At 48.5% G+C, this 21853-nt stretch overlaps 1 protein-coding gene across 3 annotated transcripts in view; it reads right to left on the bottom strand.

Moving 5' to 3' along the window:
* Positions 1–15791: 15791 nt before the first annotated feature.
* The window catches only part of slc9a5 (solute carrier family 9 member A5), a 78957-nt gene continuing 72895 nt past the window's right edge, over positions 15792–21853 (bottom strand). For all 3 annotated transcript variants that reach the window (XM_071400414.1, XM_071400413.1, XM_071400411.1), the window contains 5 exons: positions 21166–21292; positions 20639–20794; positions 18399–18471; positions 17428–17559; positions 15792–17302 (listed from right to left, as the gene is read on the bottom strand). In XM_071400414.1, the coding sequence (XP_071256515.1) occupies positions 16716–17302; positions 17428–17559; positions 18399–18471; positions 20639–20794; positions 21166–21292 (1075 nt within the window). In that variant the 3' untranslated portion in view covers positions 15792–16715. The remainder of the gene's footprint in view (positions 17303–17427; positions 17560–18398; positions 18472–20638; positions 20795–21165; positions 21293–21853) is intronic.

The raw sequence follows: 21853 nt of genomic DNA, 5'->3' as shown, positions 1-21853 counted from the left end.
AGTCCAGACGCTCCAACCCACAGATGTTACTAGTCCAGACGCTGCTCTCCAACCCACAGATGTTTCTAGTCCAGACGCTGCTCTCCAACCCACAGATGTTTCTAGTCCAGACGCCGCTCTCCAACCCACAGATGTTTCTAGTCCAGACGCTGCTCTCCAACCCACAGATGTTACTAGTCCAGACGCCGCTCTCCAACCCACAGATGTTTCTAGTCCAGACGCCGCTCTCCAACCCACAGATGTTTCTAGTCCAGACGCTGCTCTCCAACCCACAGATGTTTCTAGTCCAGACGCTCCAACCCACAGATGTTACTAGTCCAGACGCTGCTCTCCAACCCACAGATGTTTCTAGTCCAGACGCCGCTCTCCAACCCACAGATGTTTCTAGTCCAGACGCCGCTCTCCAACCCACAGATGTTTCTAGTCCAGACGCTCCAACCCACAGATGTTTCTAGTCCAGACGCCGCTCTCCAACCCACAGATGTTTCTAGTCCAGACGCCGCTCTCCAACCCACAGATGTTTCTAGTCCAGACGCTCCAACCCACAGATGTTTCTAGTCCAGACGCTCCAACCCACAGATGTTTCTAGTCCAGACGCTGCTCTCCAACCCACAGATGTTTCTAGTCCAGACGCCGCTCTCCAACCCACAGATGTTACTAGTCCAGACGCTCCAACCCACAGATGTTTCTAGTCCAGACGCTGCTCTCCAACCCACAGATGTTTCTAGTCCAGACGCCGCTCTCCAACCCACAGATGTTTCTAGTCCAGACGCTCCAACCCACAGATGTTTCTAGTCCAGACGCTCCAACCCACAGATGTTTCTAGTCCAGACGCTCCAACCCACAGATGTTTCTAGTCCAGACGCTGCTCTCCAACCCACAGATGTTTCTAGTTCAGACTCTCCAACCCACAGATGTTTCTGGTTCAGACGCTGCTCTCCAACCCACAGATGTTTCTGGTTCAGACGCCGCTCTCCAACCCACAGATGTTTCTGGTTCAGACGCTGCTCTCCAACCCACAGATGTTTCTAGTTCAGACTCTCCAACCCACAGATGTTTCTAGTCCAGACGCCGCTCTCCAACCCACAGATGTGTCTAGTCCAGACGCCGCTCTCCAACCCACAGATGTGTCTAGTTCAGACGCCGCTCTCCAACCCACAGATGTGTCTAGTCCAGACGCCGCTCTCCAACCCACAGATGTTTCTAGTTCAGACTCTCCAACCCCACAGATGTTTCTAGTCCAGACGCCGCTCTCCAACCCACAGATGTTTCTAGTTCAGACTCTCCAACCCCACAGATGTTTCTAGTCCAGACGCCGCTCTCCAACCCACAGATGTGTCTAGTTCAGACGCTGCTCTCCAACCCACAGATGTGTCTAGTCCAGACGCTGCTCTCCAACCCACAGATGTTACTAGTCCAGACGCCGCTCTCCAACCCACAGATGTTTCTAGTCCAGACGCTGCTCTCCAACCCACAGATGTGTCTAGTCCAGACGCTGCTCTCCAACCCACAGATGTGTCTAGTCCAGACGCCGCTCTCCAACCCACAGATGTTACTAGTTCAGATCGTTGAGACAGACAGGTTTGGTGACATTGAAGTTGGACTCAATCTACCACCTGGTCTAAAGTAGTGCACTACATAGGGATTAGGGTGCCATTTGGGAAACGGCACTATGGGTAATTTTTTGGAAACACTACTGATGGTTTTGAGAGTTACAAGCTGCCCTTCTCCATCAGCAACCAAAATAACTATTCTAATCCACTGCCTCTCCAATTCTGGACAATAAAACGTGTCCAGCTAGGCAGCACATAGCGTACTTGTCTTCATAAAGTTGAAGAAAATAACATTAGGCTAGCCTATTTGTTTTCCTGAACGAAAGGAATTTGGAGGAGGTGGCTAGGGTTGGCTAGAGATGCCAGAGAATAACATTAGGTTAGTCTATTTGTTTTCCTGAACGAAAGGAAGTTGGAGGAGCTGGCTAGGGTTGGCTAGGGATGCCAGAGAATAATATTAGGTTAGTCTATTTGTTTTCCTGAACGAAAGGAATTTGGAGGAGCTGGCTAGGGTTGGCTAGGGATGCCAGAGAATAACATTAGGCTAGTCTATTTGTTTTCCTGAACGAAAGGAAGTTGGAGGAGCTGGCTAGGGTTGGCTAGGGATGCCAGAGAATAACATTAGTTTAGTCTATTTGTTTTCCTGAACGAAAGGAATTTGGAGAAGGTGGCTAGGGTTGGCTAGAGATGCCAGAGAATAATATTAGGTTAGTCTATTTGTTTTCCTGAACGAAAGGAATTTGGAGGAGCTGGCTAGGGTTGGCTAGAGATGCCAGAGAATAACAGGAGGGAACCACAAAAAGCTGGCACAACTCAGGCATCAGTCGACAAGACTTTTATGTAAAATACCTAGAAAATTCTCCACCTTACCTGGATACAACATGTCCTGTTCTGAAGACCAAAGGTGTGAAATTGAGCAATGTGTGTTTTCCTAAATATGTTCTCCCGTCCAGGTAGTGTTTGGTGCAAACAGTCCTCCCACCTGTAACCAAGCCGACATGTTGTCACAGAGCTGACAGGGGGCTGGCCTTACACAATACACCTATCTATAGCTGCAGGGGGAATATCTTGGAATGACATTAACTCAAATCATAGGCGGTGTGTGTGTCATAGCCACATTCACACACCACCTGTCTGTCATTCAACCACTGGAATGTGTCATCTCACACTCACGTATTAATATGTTAGTCATTCAGCAGACACTCTTATCCAGAGAGACTTACTGTAGGAGCAATTTACTGTAGTGCAAAAGGGATATTGAATTGTGTTTGTCAACGCAACTAAATATCAACATTTTTGAAGGAGATCCAGAGAGACTTACAGGAGCAATTAGGGATAAGTGCCTTGCTCAAGGGCACAACGGATTGTCACCTATTCGGCTCGGGGATTCAAACCAGCAACCTTTCAGTTACTAATCCAATAGTCTTAACCGCTAGGTTATTTAGCGATATGTTAGATTCACGTCTCTATCTCAACCAAAAATCTAAGTCAACAAAATAGGACTAAATCTAATCAAACTTTACATTTGATTTGATTTGGAAAAAAAGTTGGATTTGAAATAAAGTTGGATTTTATTTTAAATAAAGTTGGATTTGATTTAGTCCTATTCTTTAACTTTGATTCTTGGTTGAAATGGAGACGTTAATCCAACATTTCAATTATTATTAATTTATAGACAAACTGGAATTAAAGCCAGTGGCACAAAATACACTTCTCCTTCAAAATGTTGATATTTAGTTGCGTTGACAACCAAAACACAATTCAATATCCCTTTTGCACTACAGTAAATAGCCTGTTCACTTGTGAACTAGTTATTAAAGACCTGTTGAAAAATGGGGAAGGGCTGGGCTGTGTGTTCAAGATGCACCACTTCTCTTTAAATACATCACTCGTTGGTTAAAGACACACCCAGGCACACCTACCAAACAGAGCAAACAGATCTCCTCTGTTCAAGAAAGTACAAAAACGTTTTGGGAAAATGTGTCGTTCTGTACAAACCGTTCCGCAAAGTAGCAAACGTTCAAGCAAACTGAACACACCCTTCTCTTAGGTCACATTAATGTTCTATTATACAAATGGGTGGGTCTAATCATGAATGCTAATTAGTTAAAACCCGCATTCCAACAGGTGTCTATTTCAAGCGATTGGGTCGCGCGTCCATAAATACGGAGCCAAAAGACTGAACGACTGGGTCGCATCTCTGGCAACGAGCCGACAGAACGAACGACCAGCCGACTTGGGTAGCAACCCTAGATTTGTGTCGGGACTATATCTTGTGGAAGGATGAAATAGTATGAATAAATTAATTTTTAAAACCGTTTTTTAATGAAAATCGAAGTCGGTGTTTGGAGGATATATTGGCATGGTTTGCCAGCCTGATACAAACAACACCTGTGCCAATATATCCTCCAAACACCAGCTTCTCTGGGCACATGCTCGCTTAAATAATGCCCCAAAGGGCTCTTGTCAAATAGTTTGCTACTTCATTTCCCCATCCTCTCTCTGCTAGCCCCACTAAGAGAGAAGTACATGTTTCTGCAATAAACTAACTTAGCTTTCACCTCTCACCTCAAAAAATGTTTTAATGAAAATAGAATACAAAATGAGTTGGGGACTAACATTAGCTCGTTAGAAACATATTGTAAGAAATTGTATTAGATATTGGTAACTTGTTTTAACAACTTCTCAACATTAGCTATAGTTGACACAACACACACAACTCCCCTCCCCATGACAATCACAGACACACACAACTCAAGGTTGGAGCACAAGACAAAGGACTGTGGGAAGAGCCAATGGAATGTCGACATCAGGCCCGGACAGGACAACCCACGACCCAGATCGACCAATCGGAAGGCCAGACGACCAGATCAACCTACTTTGCTAGTTGACTATATAATCTGTATGAACTGTCCAGAGCGGCCTCTTCTCCGATGATTTCATAAGAATCAGACAGAAAGGGGCCGTGCTGCACGCTTTGCCTGATATCATTACACTTGAATAAAACGGCCTTATTATATAATTATCCACCTCGTCCTATGTCTCCACTTGGTCTCCTGTCTCCAGTAAACGTTTTACTAACAATATCAAACACTGTACGGGTCATGTTTGGCTGACATTAGCTAACTAACATTGCCTGGCTCTAGCTTGAGTCTGTGTAACTTATTGGTTTGGAGTCAAACCATTACACAGACTCCAGAGGTCGTGTCCCAAAGCAAACTGGCGCCAATGCCTTCCTAGCATGAGGCTGGCTAGCAAGCTAACTAAATAGCTAACGTTAACTAGCTAGATATTCTGAAAGCTAAATCGGATCGTTGTCACGACCAATGTTGGTTATTGTGTAAAATATTGGGAATAAAAACTCTCAAATAACCTTTAACAAAACCCTAAAAGTTGCACTGCACAATTACTAACATTATTTGACATTTTAACTGGCTACAAATCTAACGTTATAAACTTACCAGTGAACCTCCAACATCTGTCCACAGAGTTGCTATGTACCTAGCTACTAGCGTCGAGTGGCTGGTTTCCACTAGATAACACAGCCACAAAGACGGATAGATCGCAAAAATGGTAGGAAAACAAAACATTTGATTTTTGGTCTTAATTTACGGTTAGGCATAAAATTAGCATTGTGGTTAAAGTTAGTGGTAACGTCAGGTTAAAAATCCTATTTTAAGAAGATCATTTGTAGAAATGAGCGGGGTTTATTACTTTGTGACTGTGTTAACTAGTGACGACCCGTAGCTTGTGGAGTGATGCAGGCGTGTGATTGGTTACTGTTTTAGACATGCGATTGAGTCTACACTGTTAATTGAACTAGACACGTGATCAGGGATGGGCAACTGGCGGTGAAGCTAGGTGAAATTCATGTCCCCCCGACCCTTCTATTGGACATACTGTTGCTAGGTGAAATACATGTCCCCCTGACCCTTCTATTGGACATACTGTTCCTAGGTGAAATACATGTCCCCCTGACCCTTCTGTTGGACATACTGTTGCTAGGTGAAACACATGTCCCCCGACCCGTCTCTTGGACATACTGTTGCTAGGTGAAATACATGTCCCCCTGACCCTTCTGTTGGACATACTGTTGCTAGGTGAAATACATGACCCCCTGACCCTTCTGTTGGACATACTGTTCCTAGGTGAGATTCATGTCCCCCTGACCCTTCTGTTGGACATACTGTTGCTAGGTGAAATACATGTCCCCCCTGACCCTTCTGTTGGACATACTGTTGCTAGGTGAAATACATGTCCCCCCTGACCCTTCTGTTGGACATACTGTTGCTAGGTCAAATACATGTCCCCCTGACCCTTCTGTTGGACATACTGTTGCTAGGTCAAATACATGTCACCCGACCCTTCTGTTGCTAGGTCAAATACATGTCCCCCGACCCTTCTGTTGCTAGGTCAAATACATGTCCCCCGACCCTTCTGTTGCTAGGTCAAATACATGTCCCCTGACCCTTCTATTGGACATACTGTTGCTAGGTGAAATACATGTCCCCCCGACCCTTCTGTTGGACATACTGTTGCTAGGTGAAATACATGTCCCCTGACCCTTCTGTTGGACATGCTGTTGCTAGGTGAAATACAGTGGGGAGAACAAGTATTTGATACACTGACAATTTTGCAGGTTTTCCTACTTACAAAGCATGTAGAGGTCTGTAATTTTTATCATAGGTACACTTCAACTGTGAGAGAAGGAATCTAAAACAAAAATCCAGAAAATCACATTGTATGATTTTTAAGTAATTAATTTGCATTTTATTGCATGACATAAGTATTTGATACATCAGAAAAGCAGAACTTAATATTTGGTACAGAAACCTTTGTTTGCAATTACAGAGATCATACGTTTCCTGTAGTTCTTGACTAGGTTTGCACACACTGCAGCAGGGATTTTGGCCCACTCCTCCATACAGATCTTCTCCAGATCCTTCAGGTTTCGGGGCTGTCGCTGGGCAATACGGACTTTCAGCTCCCTCCAAAGATTTTCTATTGGGTTCAGGTCTGGAGACTGGCTAGGCCACTCCAGGACCTTGAGATGCTTCTTACGGAGCCACTCCTTAGTTGCCATGGCTGTGTGCTTCGTGTCGTTGTCATGCTGGAAGACCCAGCCACGACCCATCTTCAATGCTCTTACTGAGAGAAGGAGGTTGTTGGTCAAGATCTCGCGATACATGGCCCCATCCATCCTCCCCTCAATACGGTGCAGTCGTCCTGTCCCCTTTGCAGAAAAGCATCCCCAAAGAATGATGTTTCCACCTCCATGCTTCACGGTTGGGATGGTGTTCTTGGGGTTGTACTCATCCTTCTATTCCTCCAAACACGGCGAGTGGAGTTTAGAGCAAAAAGCTCTATTTTTGTCTCATCAGACCACATGACCTTCTCCCATTCCTCCTCTGGATCATCCAGATGGTCATTGGCAAACTTCAGACGGGCCTGGACATGCGCTGGCTTGAGCAGGGGGACCTTGCTTGCGCTGCAGGATTTTAATCCATGACGGCGTAGTGTGTTACTAATGGTTTTCTTTGAGACTGTGGTCCCAGCTCTCTTCAGGTCATTGACCAGGTCCTGCCGTGTAGTTCTGGGCTGATCCCTCACATTCCTCATGATCATTGATGCCCCACGAGGTGAGATCTTGCATGGAGCCCCAGACCGAGGGTGATTGACCGTCATCTTGAACTTCTTCCATTTTCTAATAATTGCGCCAACAGTTGTTGCCTTCTCACCAAGCTGCTTGGCTATTGTCCTGTAGCCCATCCCAGCCTTGTACAGGTCTACAATTTATCCCTGATGTCCTTACACAGCTCTCTGGTCTTGGCCATTGTGGAGAGGTTGGAGTCTGTTTGATTGAGTGTGTGGACAGGTGTCTTTTATACAGGTAACGAGTTCAAACAGGTGCAGTTAATACAGGTAATGAGTGGAGAACAGGAGGGCTTCTTAAAGAAAAACTAACAGGTCTGTGAGAGCCGGAATTCTTACTGGTTGGTAGGTGATCAAATACTTATGTCATGCAATAAAATGCAAATTAATTACTTAAAAATCATACAATGTGATTTTCTGGATTTTTGTTTTAGATTCCGTCTCTCACAGTTGAAGTGTACCTATGATAAAAATGACAGACCTCTACATGCTTTGTAAGTAGGAAAACCTGCAAAATCGGCAGTGTATCAAATACTTGTTCTCCCCACTGTAAATGTCCCCCCGACCCTTCTGTTGGACATACTGTTGCTAGGTGAAATACATGACCCCCTGACCCTTCTGTTGGACATACTGTTGCTAGGTGAAATACATGTCCCCTGACCCTTCTGTTGGACATGCTGTTGCTAGGTGAAATACATGTCCCTACATCCCTGCTGTTGGACATACTGTTGCTAGGTCAAATACATGTCCCCCTGACCCTTCTGTTGGACATACTGTTGCTAGGTGAGATACATGTCCCCCTAACCCTTCTGTTGGACATACTGTTGCTAGGTGAAATACATGTCCCCCAGACCCTTCTGTTGGACATACTGTTGCTAGGTGAGATACATGTCCCCCTGACCCTTCTGTTGGACATACTGTTGCTAGGTGAAATACATGTCCCCTGACCCTTCTGTTGGACATACTGTTGCTAGGTGAAATACATGTCCCCCTGACCCTTCTGTTGGACATACTGTTGCTAGGTGAGATACATGTCCCCCTAACCCTTCTGTTGGACATACTGTTGCTAGGTGAAATACATGTCCCCCAGACCCTTCTGTTGGACATACTGTTGCTAGGTGAGATACATGTCCCCCTGACCCTTCTGTTGGACATACTGTTGCTAGGTGAAATACATGTCCCCTGACCCTTCTGTTGGACATACTGTTGCTAGGTGAAATACATGTCCCCCTGACCCTTCTGTTGGACATAACGTTGCTAGGTCAAATACATGTCCCCCCTGACCTTTCTGTTGGACATACCGTTGCTAGGTCAAATACATGTCCCCCCTGACCTTTCTGTTGGACATACCGTTGCTAGGTGAAATACATGTCCCCCCAGACCCTTCTGTTGGACATACCGTTGCTAGAAGACCCCCTGACCCTTCTGTTAGACATACCGTTGCTAGGTGAAATACATGTCCCCCCTGACCTTTCTGTTGGACATACCGTTGCTAGGTGAAATATATGTCCCCCCAGACCCTTCTGTTGGACATACCGTTGCTAGAAGACCCCCAGACCCTTCTGTTGGACATACCGTTGCTAGAAGACCCCCTGACCCTTCTGTTGGACATACTGTTGCTAGGTGAAACACATGTCCCCCTGACCCCTCTGTTGGACATACTGTTGCTAGGTGAAACACATGTCCCCCCAGACCCTTCTGTTGGACATACCGTTGCTAGAAGGCCCCTGACCCTTCTGTTGGACATACTGTTGCTAGGTGAAACACATGTCCCCCTGACCCTTCTGTTGGACATACTGTTGCTAGGTGAAATACATGTCCCCCTGACCCTTCTGTTGGACATACTGTTGCTAGGTGAAATACATGTCCCCCGAACCTTCTGTTGGACATACCGTTGCTAGGTGAAATACATGTCCCCCCAGACCCTTCTGTTGGACACACCGTTGCTAGAAGACCCCCAGACCCTTCTGTTGGACATACCGTTGCTAGAAGACCCCCTGACCCTTCTGTTGGACATACTGTTGCTAGGTGAAACACATGTCCCCCTGACCCTTCTGTTGGACATACTGTTGCTAGGTGAAACACATGTCCCCCCAGACCCTTCTGTTGGACATACCGTTGCTAGAAGGCCCCTGACCCTTCTGTGGGACATACTGTTGCTAGGTGAAACACATGTCCCCCTGACCCTTCTGTTGGACATACTGTTGCTAGGTGAAATACATGTCCCCCTGACCCTTCTGTTGGACATACTGTTGCTAGGTGAAATACATGTCCCCCGAACCTTCTGTTGGACATACTGTTGCTAGGTCAAATACATGTCCCCCTGACCCTTCTGTTGGACATACCGTTGCTAGGTGAAACACATGTCCCCCTGACCCTTCTGTTGGACATACTGTTGCTAGAAGACCCCCTGACCCTTCTGTTGGACAAACTGTTGCTAGGTGAAACACATGTCCCCCTGACCCTTCTGTTGGACATACTGTTGCTAGAAGACCCCCTGACCCTTCTGTTGGACATACCGTTGCTAGGTGAAACACATGTCCCCCTGACCCTTCTGTTGGACATACCGTTGCTAGAAGACCCCCTGACCCTTCTGTTGGACATACCGTTGCTAGGTGAAACACATGTCCACCTGACCCTTCTGTTGGACATACCGTTGCTAGGTGAAACACATGTCCCCCTGACCCTTCTGTTGGACATACCGTTGCTAGAAGACCCCCTGACCCTTCTGTTGGACATACCGTTGCTAGGTGAAACACATGTCCACCTGACCCTTCTGTTGGACATACCGTTGCTAGGTGAAACACATGTCCCCCTGACCCTTCTGTTGGACATACCGTTGCTAGAAGACCCCCTGACCCTTCTGTTGGACATACTGTTGCTAGGTGAAACACATGTCCCCCTGACCCTTCTGTTGGACATACTGTTGCTAGGTGAAATACATGTCCCCCTGACCCTTCTGTTGGACATACTGTTGCTAGGTGAAATACATGTCCCCCGACCCTTCTGTTGGACATCCCGTTGCTAGGTGAAACACATGTCCCCCTGACCCTTCTGTTGGACATACCGTTGCTAGGTGAAACACATGTCCACCTGACCCTTCTGTTGGACATACCGTTGCTAGGTGAAACACATGTCCCCCTGACCCTTCTGTTGGACATACCGTTGCTAGAAGACCCCCTGACCCTTCTGTTGGACATACCGTTGCTAGGTGAAACACATGTCCACCTGACCCTTCTGTTGGACATACCGTTGCTAGGTGAAACACATGTCCCCCTGACCCTTCTGTTGGACATACCGTTGCTAGAAGACCCCCTGACCCTTCTGTTGGACATACTGTTGCTAGGTGAAATACATGTCCCCCTGACCCTTCTGTTGGACATACTGTTGCTAGGTGAAATACATGTCCCCCTGACCCTTCTGTTGGACATACTGTTGCTAGGTGAAATACATGTCCCCCGACCCTTCTGTTGGACATCCCGTTGCTAGGTGAAACACATGTCCCCCTGACCCTTCTGTTGGACATACCGTTGCTAGGTGAAACACATGTCCACCTGACCCTTCTGTTGGACATACCGTTGCTAGGTGAAACACATGACCACCTGACCCTATGACAGCGGGAAATTCAGAATGAAAATACAACTTGTGTTCTCTACAGTGTCTGTACCTCAAATGGCATCCTCTTCCCTATGTAGTGCACTACTTTTAACCAGAGCCCTATGGGTCCAGGTCTAAAGTAGTGCACTACATATGGAATAGGGTGCCATTTGGGACTTAAAGAAGCCTCTGGATGTGGCAGATACCCTTCTTCGAAAGGCAGGACGCGCCAGACTTCAGCGGTGAAGGGGGGGCAAGCCGAACCCGCCGAAATGATTCTTATTGTTAATGGCATCTGTTTGTGTATTGACAGAGCTGATATTTTTATTTATTTTTTACCTTTATTTAAACTAGGCAAGTCAGTTTAAGAACAAATTATTATTTTTAATGACGGCCTAGGAACAGCGGGTCGACTGCCTTGTTCAGCGGGCAGAACGACAGCATCCTCAGTGTCCTTCAGTGACATTTACTCCTGAGGTGCTGACTTGCTGCACCCTCGACAACTACTGTGATTATTATTATTTGACCATGCTGGTCATTTATGAACATTTGAACATCTTGGCCATGTTCTGTTATAATCTCCACCCGGCACAGCCAGAAGAGGACTGGCCCACCCCTCATAGCCTGGTTCCTCTCTAGGTTTCTTCCTAGGTTTTGTCCTTTCTAGGGAGTTTTTCCCGAGCTACCGTGCTTCTACACCTGCATTGCTTGCTGTTTGGGGTTTTAGGCTGGGTTTCTGTACAGCACTTTGAGATATCAGCTGATGTACGAAGGGCTTTATAAATACATTTGATTTGATTTAGAGATATAGAAATAAAGCACGTGACCAACAGTATTCATTCAGAAAAAGCACACTTTATAATTTATTTACTTTGTTTCTGGGCCAAGAGCCAAAGTTATCATTTTGGCACAGATGTTTCATTTCATTTCCCGTACAACAACCCGTCGAAATCGCAGATAAAAACAAATAATCGTTTCAAAGCAAAAATAGTCATAAAAAAAAAAAAAGACAGGACTTCAGAACATTGTTGTGTTGTCATAGTTAGACATTGAAACGGTTTAAGTGACAGAGAGCATAATAACTTAAACAACAAACGTTGACAAGCAGCTCAAGCAGCTCAAATAAAACTATGTTCAACTGCAGCTGGGAAGAACAGGGAATAGGGTGGGCCCTGGTCCAGAACAGGGAATAGGGTGGGCCCTGGTCCAGAACAGGGAATAGGGTGGGCCCTGGTCCAGAACAGGGAATAGGGTGGGCCCTGGTCCAGAACAGGGTGGGCCCTGGTCCAGAACAGGGTGGGCCCTGGTCCAGAATAGGGTGGGCCCTGGTCCAGAATAGGGTGGGCCCTGGTCCAGAATAGGGTGGGCCCTGGTCCAGAATAGGGTGGGCCCTGGTCCAGAACAGGGTGGGCCCTGGTCCAGAACAGGGTGGGCCCTGGTCCAGAACAGGGTGGGCCCTGGTCCAGAACAGGGTGGGCCCTGGTCCAGAACAGGGCACTATAAAGGGAATAGGGTTCCAGAACAGTGCACTATAAAGGGAATAGGGTGGGCCCTGGTCCAGAACAGGGCACTATAAAGGGAATAGGGTGGGCCCTGGTCCAGAACAGGGTGGGCCCTGGTCCAGAACAGGGCACTATAAAGGGAATAGGGTGCCATTTGGGACAAAACCAATCGTTTCTTCTTACAAGGCACAACATCCCTCATGTTAAACACATCACCTTTACGTTGCTCATTGGAGAGTTTGTGGTTTTAACATTACAATAACAACTGAATGATGGTACCAGAGATGCATTTACAGTAGGTTACATCCCATCCCATGCTCTCTAAGGACTGTATGGAGGGGGGAACTGTAAGAATTTATTTGTTTGTTTACGTCTCCACATTATAGACCCAGTCTCAATGAGCTCGGGACTCTAAATTAAGATTTCATGTGAATCTTTGGCAACAACAAAAAAAAAAAACATGTACCAGTCCATTATATATTTAACTAATTTATCATTAAAACAACTCCATTGCATAAATACAGAATATAACAGTGTGTTAATCTCACCTACATGTATTATTAAGATAGTGTGTGTGTGTTAAGATATTGTATAAAAGGTAAAACACGGGGGGAGAATGTTGTGTCTCTACCGGGGTAACAAGTAGATGAGTTAGGAGATGAGGTGGTAGGGTACTCTCACAGAACATCATATTGGTTTCTATATCAGATTAGACACTACACTTTATATATATATATATATATATATGTGTGTGTCACCTTTGACAACTGTCCACCCGCTTTACACAACAAAAGAAAGCAGATTAAAACCCTAAATCATCATGAATCGGCATGAATCAGCGTGAATCAGCGTGAATCAGCGTGAATCAGCGTGAATCAGCGTGAATCAGCGTGAATCAGCGTGAATCAGCGTGAATCAGCGTGAATCAGCGTGAATCCGCGTGAATCCGTGTGAATCCGCGTGAATCCGTGTGAATCAGCACGAATCAACGTGAATCAGCACGAATCAGCGTGAATCAGCGTGAATCAGCACGAATCAGCGTGAATCAGCGTGAATCAGCACGAATCAGTGTGAATCAGCGTGAATCGGCGTGAATCGGCGTGAATCGGCATGAATCCACGTGAATCCGCGTGAATCAGAGTGAAATCAGCATGAATCAGCGTGAATCAGCGTGAATCAGCATGAATCATCATGAATCATCATGAATCATCATGAATCCCTCTGATGTAACAGCTACAGTAGAATACATAACAGACTAAGGCAATGGATGACGTCATCACATTAATAAAAGGAAATGGTGACTTTTAACTCTTCTACAAACTTTGGTCATTTTTTTAAATAAAACAATTATTCTGTCGCTTGACAAAGTTTTATTTTTAACAAAGAAAATGTCTTCTATACGTTTATATAAGAGAAACATTGATACATTTTTAAAAAAAAGGAAAAAATAAAAGGTTATATGTGTTTAGTCTTAACATACGGCTGCATTGGGTTGGACACAGGACATACTGTATAGGACAGACAGAGAGAGGGACTACAAGGTAAAGTGCTGATTTTAAAGTCACTAAGGGTGGGGAGGGGGGATTGTTAGGGTTTCCCTATTGCCAATATAGTGCACTACTTTTGACCAGAGCCCCATATGCCCTATAGTAGTGCACTATATAGTGGTTAGGTTGTGTCAATTAGGAGACAGGCTGTGATTGATCTGCTCTGACTGTACATGATGAGAGAAACAGAGAAAGTCCTCTCTGATGAATATCAGCAGTAACTACTATCTGTCACATGGACTAGTGGGTTAAAAATACATCATATTCAATACTGTGTCTCTCCCTGGGCTTCCTGAGGTCCAGGTTCATCACTACAGAAGGGATGAGAGGACTGTTCAATACTGTGTCTCCACCTGGGCTTCCTGACGTCCAGGTTCATCACTACAGAGGGGATGAGAGGACTATTCAATACTGTGTCTCTCACCTGGGCTTCCTGACGTCCAGGTTCATCACTACAGAGGGGATGAGAGGACTATTCAATACTGTGTCTCTCTCCCTGGGCTTCCTGACGTCCAGGTTCATCACTACAGAGGGGATGAGAGGACTGTTCAATACTGTGTCTCTCTCCCTGGGCTTCCTGACGTCCAGGTTCATCACTACAGAGGGGATGAGAGGACTGTTCAATACTGTGTCTCTCCCTGGGCTTCCTGACGTCCAGGTTCATCACTACAGAGGGGATGAGAGGACTGTTCAATACTGTGTCTCTCTCCCTGGGCTTCCTGACGTCCAGGTTCATCACTACAGAGGGGATGAGAGGAGTAGGTCTGCATAGCCAGGTCTGAAGATCGCACAAACAGATCTGGGACCAGGCTATGGTCATCAAGCATCGATGCTGGCTCTGGGCTGGGGTTTGGGAAATGTATGAAATTAGAGTCTTTCATGGATCTGATGGTCTCAGGGCCTGGTCTCGTGGCCTGGTCCCGTGGCCTGGTCCCGTGGCCTGGTCCCGTGGCCTGGTCCCGTGGCCTGGTCCCGTGGCCTGGTCCCGTGGCCTGGTCCCGTGGCCTGGTCTCGTGGCCTGGTCTCGTGGCCTGGTCCCGTGGCCTGGTCCCGTGGCCTGGTCCCGTGGCCTGGTCCCGTGGCCTGGTCTCAGGGCCTGGTCCCGTGGCCTGGTCCCGTAGCCTGGTCTCGTGGCCTGGTCTCGTGGCCTGGTCCCGTGGCCTGGTCTCAGGGCCTGGTCTCGTGGCCTGGTCCCGTGGCCTGGTCCCGTGGCCTGGTCCCGTGGCCTGGTCTCGTGGCCTGGTCCCGTGGCCTGGTCCCGTGGCCTGGTCTCATATCTGCTTGTGTCTTGCCAACTCCTATGGTTGTTGTTATTGCTGTTTGGCCATGACCATAGGAGTTGGGTAACAGAGCACAAACCAATCAGGGTTTGGCGGGTCATGTTTCGGAGGACGCATGACTCCGCCTCTCCCGAGAACGTTGGGAAGTTGCAGCGATGAGACAAGATTGTAATTAGGGAGAAAAAAGGGGGATAAAAAAAGAACTATATATGTTATATTATATATTATATATATTATATAAGTGAAGCTGTTAGGCATTGCCATTTACTGGCTGGAAGTAAGGCCAAATGTTTTCTCTCTCTCTTTTTTTGTGGGTCGAGGAGGAGAGGAGAGGAGAGGAGAGGAGAGGAGGGGAGAGGAGAGGAGGGGAGAGGAGATGAGGGGAGGGGAGAGGAGATGAGAGGGGATGAGAGGCGAGGCGAGGCGAGGAGAGGGGAGGGGAGGGGAGGGGAGGGGAGGGGAGGGGAGGGGAGAGGCGAGGCGAGGCGAGGAGAGGCGAGGCGAGGCGAGGGGAGGGGAGGGGAGGGGAGGGGAGGGGAGGGGAGGGGAGGGGAGGGGAGGGGAGGGGAGGGGAGAGGCGAGGCGAGGCGAGGCGAGGCGAGGAGAGGAGAGGAGAGGAGAGGAGAGGAGAGGAGAGGAGAGGAGAGGAGAGGAGAGGAGAGGAGAGGAGAGGAGAGGAGAGGAGAGGAGAGGAGAGGAGAGGAGAGGAGAGGAGAGGAGAGGCGAGGCGAGGAGAGGACTGGGGGTTGAATGGAGAGTGTGATGTTAGATGGACACACCCCATAAGGCCTGGGTAATGCGGCGGTCCGGCTGTAGACAGATATATTTCCCAAATCGTCTTACATCTTGACATTGACTTATATTCAAGTGTATGAAACAGACAGGGCAGAACCTCAACCCCTGCAGGGAGCTGGAGGGGGGAATAGAAATGCATAATATGAAAACTGGTATTGTTTTACCACATGGACGGACAGCCCCAACCATGGACCACAATGCACTGTGTCTGTCTATCTGTGACTGTACCAGCTGCCACATCAAAACTCTCAGCCTTCGTCCCAAATGGCACCCTATTCCCTATGGGGCTCTGGTCTAAAGTAGTGCACTATATAGGGAATAGGGTGCTATTTTGGGATGCTCATTATACTTCCTCAATATCATCATCGCTGTATTAGTCCAACATCCTGTGTGTGTTTATAATGTACGTCTGAATCTATAGAGACGGTGGATCCAGAGTTATTGAAGGAGATGAAGACTCGTTCATCTGGAGGGAGAAGTAGCAGAGCTGAGGGGTTGGACGGCCTGAGCTGGTGTGTGTGTGTGTGTGTGTGTGTGTGTGTGTGTGTGTGTGTGTGTGTGTGTGTGTGTGTGTGTGTGTGTGTGTGTGTGTGTGTGTGTGTGTGTGTGTGTGTTATTGGTGTTGAGTGTGTGTGAGGCAGTGAGGAATGTGATTGCCCATAAAAGCTGATCTGAAATCAGTCTTGTGTTGTTCTCCCTAGTGGTATCGGTTAGGGACTTGGTTGAGTAAGCTGATCCTAGACCTGCGCCGACGGGGCAAACTGTAACCAGAGATGTAGTTGGAGCCATTTACAGCTGAGTGGGCCCTCTGCTGCGCGCCAGCGGCTCACTGCCAGGAGGGGGCGCTGTGACCAGGCTCCTCAGGTACACACAGGGGTTCCTCCTCCGCCCTAGACCCTGGGCCAGGGGGGGAGGTGGCGGGGGACCAGGGGGCCTCACAGAGGACGACATGAGAGGCTGCAGCTCCTGCTCCTGGTCAGACGAGGCCCCGTCGTCATCCTCCTCCTTCTCCTCTCCTCCCGGAGGGAACTCAAACCGTGCGATACCCTGAGCCACTATTGACCCAGCCCCTCTGGATCCGAAAGCAGACCCACTAACTCCACTACCAGAGTATGAGACAGGACGGGGCCCTCCCAGCCTGGAGAGGGCGCTGACGCGAGGGTGTAAGGGCTCCACGGGGCCCGGCGGGGAGGCCAGGCTCTCTAAGGAGGAGATGCTCTGATTCCAGGCCTGCTGTAGGTCTATGGGGATGATCTTCGTCGCCTCCATGGAAACACACACCGGCAGGGTTCCGATCCCGCCCTTCCAGGGCAGGTTCCTCTCGCTGCAGGTGGGGGACGGCGGGGCCACGGAGGGGCCCTCCAGACCAGCCGGGACTGAGACAGGACACAGGTCAGACAGAGGAGCATACAGTCAGGATTCTGTATTAGTATTTAGACAGGGAATACCCAGGCCCATTTACTAGAGGTTTCTAGTCTCTCCTGTGTCAATGTGTCCTTACCAGATTTGGGTCGTTCTTTGGGCGTGTCTGGAATCTGTCGAGCCACAAAGGTGATGCCAACATCCTCCTCCTTCTCTGGCTCCAAGTGTCCCCCCTTCTCATCGTCCGACTCCACTGGCACCACCACAGGATCTGAGGGGACATCACAGACACATGAACACTACAGTACCCACAATGCACCACCACAGGATCTGAGGGGACATCACAGACACATGAACACTACAGTACCCACAATGCACCACCACAGGATCTGAGGGGGCATCATAGACACATGAACACTACAGTACCCACAATGCACCACCACAGGATCTGAGGGGGCATCACAGACACATGAACACTACAGTACCCACAATGCACCTCAACAGGCTTTGATGGGGCATCATAGACACATGAACACTACAGTACCCACAATGCACCACCACAGGATCTGAGGGGGCATCACAGACACATGAACACCACAGTACCCACAATGCACCACCACAGGATCTGAGGGGATATCACAGACACATGAACACCACAGTACCCACAATGCACCACCACAGGATCTGAGGCGGCATCACAGACACATGAACACCACAGTACCCACAATGCACCTTCACAGACTCTGAGGGGGCATCACAGACACATGAACACCACAGTACCCACAATGCACCACCACAGGATCTGAGGGGACATCACAGATACATGAACACTATCGATCATGATCAATGATAGCAACTATCTTTAATTCTTACTTCAACCAACTCCTATGCTCTGTCCCAGTGTCCACACTTGCATACTACCTAGTGTGAACCAATGTTATGCCTGAGCATCCTAGATAATGTACTAGTGTGGATGTTGGAACGTAGATTCCAGAACACACAGAAATAGTTTGAGCGAGTGAGAAGTGGGAACACAGGTTATGATGGAATGATATTGAAATCATTAGGCCTGACTCCATTTCCAGTGTGTTTATTAAGTGAGTGACTCACCTTTGTCTTGCCAGCTGACGTTCCGTCGAGGTTTGTCGTTGAGGTCCTGTTCTTTAACGTCTGAGCCTCTCCGCTGTAGGAGGGAGAGAAAACACCAGTTATAACGTCTATTACAGGCAGGACGCACAGGAAACCAGGCAGAACCCACAGGAAACCAGGTAGTACCCACAGGAAACCAGGCAGAACCCACAGGAAACCAGGCAGAACCCACAGGAAACCAGGCAGAACCCACAGGAAACCAGGCAGGACGCACAGGAAACCAGGCAGGAAGCACAGGAAACCAGGCAGAACCCACAGGAAACCAGGCAGGACCCACAGGAAACCAGGCAGGAAGCACAGGAAACCAGGCAGAACCCACAGGAAACCAGGCAGTACCCACAGGAAACCAGGCAGAACCCACAGGAAACCAACACCATGTTATTCATTCCAGAGGAGGCTGGTGGGAGGGAGGTATAGGACAGGCTCATTGTAATGGCTGGAATGTAATAATTGGAAACGGAGTCAAACGTATTGTTTCCATGTGTTTGATACCATTCCATTGATTCCATTCCAGCCAATAACATAAAGCCATCCTCCTATAGCTCCTCCCACCAGCCTCTTCTGATTACTTCCTATTTCTCCCTTCCACAACAGAGAACGGTCCAAGGACCTGGCTATACCGTTGAAGGCCCTGGCTATACCGTTGAAGGCCCTGGCTATACCGTTGAAGGCCCTGGCTATACCGTTGAAGGCCCTGGCTATACCGTTGAAGGCCTTGGCTATACCATAGAACGCCCTGGCTATACCGTTGAAAGCCCTGGCTATACAGTTGAAGGCCCTGGCTATACCGTTGAAGGCCCTGGCTATACCGTTGAAGGCCTTGGCTATACCATAGAACGCCCTGGCTATACCGTTGAAGGCCCTGGCTATACCGTTGAAGGCCCTGGCTATACCGTTGAAGGCCCTGGCTATACCGTTGAAGGCCCTGGCTATACCGTTGAAGGCCCTGGCTATACCGTTGAAGGCCCTGGCTATACCGTTGAAGGCCCTGGCTATACCGTTGAAGGCCCTGGCTATACCGTTGAAGGCCTTGGCTATACCGTTGAAGGCCCTGGCTATACCGTTGAAGGCCCTGGCTATACCGTTGAAGGCCTTGGCTATACCGTTGAAGGCCCTGACTATACCGTTGAAGGCCCTGGCTATACCATAGAACGCCCTGGCTATACCGTTGAAGGCCCTGGCTATACCGTTGAAGGCCCTGGCTATACCGTTGAAGGCCTTGGCTATACCATAGAACGCCCTGGCTATACCGTTGAAGGCCCTGGCTATACCGTTGAAGGCCCTGGCTATACCGTTGAAGGCCCTGGCTATACCGTTGAAGGCCCTGGCTATACCGTTGAAGGCCCTGACTATACCGTTGAAGGCCCTGGCTATACCGTTGAAGGCCCTGGCTATACCGTTGAAGGCCTTGGCTATACCATAGAACGCCCTGGCTATACAGTTGAAGGCCCTGGCTATACCGTTGAAGGCCCTGGCTATACCGTTGAAGGCCTTGGCTATACCATAGAACGCCCTGGCTATACCGTTGAAAGCCCTGGCTATACAGTTGAAGGCCCTGGCTATACCGTTGAAGGCCCTGGCTATACCGTTGAAGGCCCTGGTTATACCGTTGAAGGCCCTGGCTATACCGTTGAAGGCCCTGGCTATACCGTTGAAGGCCTTGGCTATACCATTAGAACGGCCCTGGCTATACCAGTTGAAGGCCCTGGCTATACCGTTGAAGGCCCTGGCTATACCGTTGAAGGCCCTGGCTATACCGTTGAAGGCCCTGGCTATACCGTTGAAGGCCCTGGCTATACCGTTGAAGGCCCTGGCTATACCGTTGAAGGCCCTGGCTATACCGTTGAAGGCCCTGGCTATACCGTTGAAGGCCCTGGCTATACCGTTGAAGGCCCTGGCTATACCGTTGAAGGCCCTGGCTATACCGTTGAAGGCCCTGGCTATACCGTTGAAGGCCCTGGCTATACCGTTGAAGGCCCTGGCTATACCGTTGAAGGCCCTGGCTATACCGTTGAAGGCCCTGGCTATACCGTTGAAGGCCCTGGCTATACTAATAATATATATAATAATATATATATATATATATATAATAACAGAACAGTAACCTATGTAACAATAGATACAGTAAATGAATGTGATGTATAAAGCCCATCTTTCTCCACTCAAGTAAAACCAGAGAGATGGGTGGTCGGGGTCCCTGCCTTTTTCTGGCTGCGGTCCTTCTTGTGGCTGTGGCGTTTGTGTCGGGTGGTCTTGAACGTCTCCATGCGACTCTTCATATTTCTCTGGAAGATCTCTCTGTCCTGACGCTCGTGGTCCCCCACTGTCATGAAGTGTCTGCTGTAGTGGGACTGGTACTATGGAGGGGGGGGGGGGAGAGAGAGGAGGGGAGAGAGAGGAGGGGAGAGATAGGAGAGGAGAGGAGAGAGAGGAGAGGGGAGGAACAGAGAGAGTTACAGGACTGGCTTTGATGTGACATTTGTTTTGGAGAGTAAATACTGCTGATGCTGGCTGGAATGTATATTTTGTCAATGTCATTGTAAATTTCCACATGGTGCCTGTCCCATTCTATTCTATATAGACGGCCCAGCGCGAGAGGCCTATAGAGAGAGAGAGAGTGTCTGTCTGTCTGTCTGTCTGTCTGTCTGTCTGTCTGTCTGTCTGCCTGTCTGTCTGTCTTTCTGTCTGTCTGTCTGTCTGTCTGTCTGTCTGTGTGACAGGGTCGTACCCGTCTCCTGGGCTTGTACAGGTTCCCAGCCAGGAAGTGATGCGTTTCTGACTCCTCCTCCACCTTGGCTCCCGGCACGTTGTCAATCACCTGGAGGTCCAGACAGACTCCACTACCGTTCTCCCTCCTGTAGGGAGGACAGAGACATAAAGACAGACTCCACTACCGTTCTCCCTCCTGTAGGGAGGACAGAGACATAAAGACAGACTCCACTACCGTTCTCCCTCCTGTAGGGAGGACAGAGACATAAAGACAGACTCCACTACCGTTCTCCCTCCTGTAGGGAGGACAGAGACATAAAGACAGACTCCACTACCGTTCTCCCTCCTGTAGGGAGGACAGAGACATAAAGACAGACTCCACTACCGTTTTCCCTCCTGTAGGGTTAGAATAAAGACTGTTAGCAGTGGTTGGGGCGGGACCCCACGGGGGAGTTAATAAAGCCTGGGTATTGTTTGGAAAAACCCGGTCACACCCAGTGTCATTAATAGACAGCTGCAGATATGACGATGAACGGCCAAACGGTCACACCCAGTGTCATTAATAAACAGCTGCATCATACTTATATATATGGACACATACACACACACCAAACACACACACCAAACACACCCACACACACCCAGTGCCATTAATAAACAGCTGGAGATATGACGATGAACGGCCAAACGGTCACACCCAGTGCTGT

Source organism: Salvelinus alpinus, chromosome 5, assembly GCF_045679555.1.
Source record: "Salvelinus alpinus chromosome 5, SLU_Salpinus.1, whole genome shotgun sequence".
Taxonomy (NCBI): domain Eukaryota; kingdom Metazoa; phylum Chordata; class Actinopteri; order Salmoniformes; family Salmonidae; genus Salvelinus; species Salvelinus alpinus.
Note: the sequence above shows the minus strand (reverse complement) of the source record. Positions and strands in the feature narration are given on the sequence as shown.